This window comes from Penaeus vannamei, chromosome 19, assembly GCF_042767895.1.
Source record: "Penaeus vannamei isolate JL-2024 chromosome 19, ASM4276789v1, whole genome shotgun sequence".
Classification (NCBI taxonomy): Eukaryota; Metazoa; Arthropoda; class Malacostraca; order Decapoda; family Penaeidae; genus Penaeus; species Penaeus vannamei.
In genome coordinates this window covers 12200847-12205846 of record NC_091567.1, presented here as the reverse complement: position 1 = coordinate 12205846, position 5000 = coordinate 12200847, and the positions used below count along the sequence as shown (strand labels likewise).

At 37.8% G+C, this 5000-nt stretch overlaps 1 protein-coding gene across 1 annotated transcript in view; it reads left to right on the top strand.

The window, feature by feature from the left end:
* The window catches only part of Itpr (Inositol 1,4,5,-trisphosphate receptor), a gene marked incomplete in the record, with an annotated part of 309414 nt that overhangs the window by 174727 nt on the left and 129687 nt on the right, over window positions 1-5000 (top strand). Inside the window, 2 exon segments of the mRNA XM_070133886.1 lie at window positions 2676-2823; window positions 3071-3224. Of these exon segments, the coding sequence (XP_069989987.1) occupies window positions 2676-2823; window positions 3071-3224 (302 nt within the window).

Sequence of the window (5000 nt, the reverse complement as noted above, 5' to 3'; positions counted from 1 at the left end):
CTTTTTGTTTAGCAGTGAATCCTAAAAAAGATAAAAGTTTTAAAGATTTAATATATCATGATCATGTAAAAACTTTAGTATCTACTGGACCTTCAGTGCATTTACTTTTATTTGATTGATTGATATACAACCAATTGGCACTGGGTAATTGCACTGTCCACTTTTAATTATGTCTGGTGAATTTTGTTTACACATAGATAGGTCTACGGTTACTTAGTTATGATGCAGTCAATTAGTAAGCCTACCTGATTTCACCTGATACCTTTATTGGTTGAACTTATTGGAAATGGTTACTTTTTCCAATCTTATATTGTTAGTTATGATTATTATTGACATTACGATTTGATAGTGTCATAATCATTACTAATAGCAATAAGAAATATTATATAAAAATCTTTCAGAAAATCAAGAAAAAGAGGAAACAGGTGAGATCAGGTATGACTAGTAATTAATTCCTTGGTGAAGACTAGGCTCTTGTGGAATCATCTATGGGTAAGCAAAATTGATAAACTAAAATCACAGTAGACATGGTATGTATGTCATGCCATGCTGGCATCAGAGGGTTCAAATATTATCTGCTTTATGGAAAATATCATGTCACAGATTGATGACGTATTTGGGCATTTTAAGGGTTTTTAGAAAAAAGAATGTATTAATGGCTCTTTATTTGATTAAGGACGAGAATCAGGGTAAGATATTGTGTATTTAGAAAGTAAGGGGGCACCTAAAATTTCTGATTAATAACCATACTGATATAGATCTTGCCTTCACTCCTGTTGTAGAGATACAAGTGACATTGTTCTCTTTTCTTCACATTTTCTGTCATGGAATGGCCTGTGCACATTTTTCACCTCTTTATTATGCTATTGCTTCAATACATTTTTGCTGCAGACATTGTATGTTACAGCTTAGTGAACGTCTGTACCTATTTAAGATCGCTGTTTTTGTACTCTTATATAATGGTGATCTTTACTTACTGTGGGTGATGGAGGCAGCTGATTTAGGAAATTGTTAGTGTGTTAGGGCAAGTTCTTATGAGGAAAAGTTATTGCCTTGGGTAAACAAAGTTTGATAATGGTTGAATCTACCTTATGCAGTTTTTAACCTATTGGTCATGGATAGCATCACCTACAAGCTTTGCCAATGTGATTTTAGTTTATTAGTTGTGTTATCAACTATCATTCTTTGATTTCTGGATTTTCTTTTTAATTTTGTATTGTTTTGATTTTGGTAACATAATGATATTCAAAATATCAATGATAATGATAATATCAGTATCAGTAATAATTTTAAAAAGTCGAGGAATGGATAAATATTATGCAGTTTTATAGGGCCTACTAATTGATGCCCTGTAGCTGAGCACTAGTGGAGCCATCTGTGTGCAACAAAGTTTACAAAGAACTACAGTGAATAGTAGCTGATTCTATGGTGGATGGGTCAACCCTATGCTACTGGGTACATGGGCTGTCCACTTGGTTTTGTTCTGTGATTTTTGTTAATATAAAGATGGCTCCACTTTAACAGTCACTAACGATGCTGTTAATTCAGGTACTATTGTTATTGTTATTGATATAATTATTACAATATTATTAAAATACTAATAGCACATAAACATAGAAAGAAAAAGGGTAAACAGATGAGAAGGGTAGGACCAAGGAAAGTAACTAGGTAGGTCCACTTCCATTTAGCCTATTGAACCAAAAAATGAAATTGACTTTTTCATTAGAGTTTTCTGACGGCTATTAATGGTTAGGAACTCTTTGTTATTGTAAATAAAAGAGGGGAATTTTGGTTTTACTTCTTATAATTATAAGGATAGCAAGTGAATTGTACAAATAATGTATCTAGCTATATCTAGCATCTCATGGTGCGCACTCATTGGCTAAACATGGTGACATCATTAGCTCCACCACCTGTCTTTTAGTACATTTTTTAGTACATTTTAGTACATTTTATATGAAAATGGTCCAGTGATAACAATGGCAAAAAAATAGTTAAAAAAGAGCTAATATTTAATATTTGCTGTGAATAAAGCTGATGGAACGGGGCTTAGCTCAAAAGTTGCCAGCTAGTATTTTCATCAAGATGGAGTGTTCATACCTAGTTTTACTTTCCTTAGGTAGGAAAACCAATTGTCTCTTAGGTGCTTAAGCTCTTGTGAAGCCACCTATTTGTCAACAGAATTGATAGACTAAAGTCACATATTTACAATATGTATGAGGAAGGTCATGACTATATATGGATTCCATAAATGTCCCTGAACCTTTTGATGGATCTTTTGACAGTGTATGAAGATGTTTTGAATAAGGATGAATTTTGAATCCACAATTTTACAAGAATATAAAGATATTACCAAGAAAAATGTATTTTGGTTGGTATTTGTGACCTAGGGCAAATTAAGTGAGCTGATTGATATGAAGATGTTTTACTATTTGGTAATATTCTGGTCACAACAACCAGATTTTAGATAGTTTTTGATATATTGTTTTTTATTTATTTAGTCAGTCTTATTTATATTCATATATTTTTTAGAAATATGAAGAAATTAAAGAATTTCTTATGTAGAAGTTTGCAGTCTTATAACCTCCAGAAGTACACCACCTTAGGTTACATATATCTCATTTCTAACATTAGACTTGCAGGATCATTAGTGTGACTTGTTGTCTTCTTTGTAGCTATGACAAGCATGCAGCCCTTCATAGTGCTGAGGCTGCAGAGACTACATTCAGAGAAGTCATCCTCTTTGTTGAGGAATACCTGTGTAATGTAGTGGACAAGATGTGGAGCTTTTCGGACCCTGAACAGAATAAGCTGACATATGAGGTATGATTTTTTATAGATATTTCTTTTGATTGGAATTTAGCTTTACTTTTTGTTTGTAATAGCAGTAGATAATCATACTCTATTTGCGAAAAATATATATTCTTCATTCATGACATAGAAAATTTTGATATTATAATGATTATAATACAAGTAGAAAGTTTTTTAGGATAATTTAAACATTATATGAGGAATAAAACCCTTTTAAACTCAAATGTGAGATTACAAACCAAATTTTCTATTATTCTAGGTTGTGCATCTTGCAAGGTACCTTATCTACTTTGGATTCTATAGCTTCAATGACCTGTTGAGGCTCACAAAGACCCTACTGTCAATCTTAGATTGTTCGTTTGACAGTGATACAAAATATTTTCCCAACAACATTCCTGCTGGAAGGATAAGCGGTAAGTATATTTATATTGCTGACCAATGCTGGGATACTGAGTGATTGACAGTCCTTTGGCTGATATGCTATTGCATAAGCTTAAAGTGTTGAGTGGTTGAAGGGGGTAATATTCTAGTGTTGGGGATATTTTTGCTTTATTATAGCTTCACTGCACCTGATGAAATGAAAGAGGTTAGCTGTTGAATATTGATCTTGAAGTAATGTGATGATTAGTGCTTTTGATTAATGTAGTGTTTGGTAAATGTTCCTTCTTTATGAGGTAGATGTTGCACAGGTTTAAGCAATTGGAAGCTCCTTATGATTTGTCAGTTTCACTTATGCTAATTGGTGGATTGATATTCCAGTAAGAAATATAACACATTAGGTGAAGCATTAACCTATTGGATTGCATTGCTTTGTGGCCCACACCTGGATCAAAGTCTGGTCATTAGGTTTTTATGGGTGGTGCCTCTCCCGTGTGTGTGGCTTGTAGGCCAAGCCCACATGAACACGTATGTGCAGTATCAAGACACCTTCCAATATTTTTATAATCGTTTCTGCACAAGTGAGTGAGTGAGAGAAAGTGAGTGAGAGAAAGTGAGAGTGAGAGAAAGTGAGAGTGAGAGAAAGTGAGAGTGAGAGAAAGTGAGAGTGAGAGAAAGTGAGAGTGAGAGAAAGTGAGAGTGAGAGAAAGTGAGAGTGAGAGAAAGTGAGAGTGAGAGAAAGTGAGAGTGAGAGAAAGTGAGAGTGAGAGAAAGTGAGAGTGAGAGAAAGTGAGAGTGAGAGAAAGTGAGAGTGAGAGAAAGTGAGAGTGAGAGAAAGTGAGAGTGAGAGAAAGTGAGAGTGAGAGAAAGTGAGAGTGAGAGAAAGTGAGAGTGAGAGAAAGTGAGAGTGAGAGAAAGTGAGAGTGAGAGAAAGTGAGAGTGAGAGAGAGTGAGAGAGAGAGAGGGAGTGAGAGAGAGAGAGCCAGAGAGAGAGAGAGAGAGAGCCAGAGAGAGAGAGAGAGAGAGCGAGAGAGAGAGAGAGAGAGAGCCAGAGAGAGAGAGAGAGAGAGAGCCAGAGAGAGAGAGAGAGAGCCAGAGAGAGAGAGAGAGAGCCAGAGAGAGCCAGAGAGAGAGAGCCAGAGAGAGAGAGCCAGAGAGAGAGAGCCAGAGAGAGAGAGCCAGAGAGAGAGAGCCAGAGAGAGAGAGCCAGAGAGAGAGAGCCAGAGAGAGAGAGCCAGAGAGAGAGAGCCAGAGAGAGAGACAGAGCCAGAAAGAGAGCCAGAGAGAGAGAGCCAGAGAGAGAGAGAGAGCCAGAGAGAGAGAGAGAGCCAGAGAGAGAGACAGAGCCAGAGAGAGAGACAGAGCCAGAGAGAGAGACAGAGCCAGAGAGAGAGAGAGAGCCAGAGAGAGAGAGAGCCAGAGAGAGAGACAGAGCCAGAGAGAGAGACAGATCCAGAGAGAGAAAGAGCCAGATCCAGAGAGAGAGAGAGAGCCAGAGAGAGAGAGAGAGAGCCAGAGAGAGAGAGAGAGCCAGAGAGAGAGAGAGAGCCAGAGAGAGAGAGAGAGAGCCAGAGAGAGAGAGAGAGCCAGAGAGAGAGAGAGAGAGAGCCAGAGAGAGAGAGAGAGCCAGAGAGAGAGAGAGAGCCAGAGAGAGAGAGAGAGAGAGAGAGCCAGAGAGAGAGAGAAAGCCAGAGAGAGAGAGAGAGAGAGAGAGAGAGAGAGAGAGAGAGCGAGACAGAGCAAGATAGAGAGCGAGAGCCAGAGAGAGCGAGACAGAGCGAGAGCCAGAGAGAGCGAGAGAGAGCGAGACA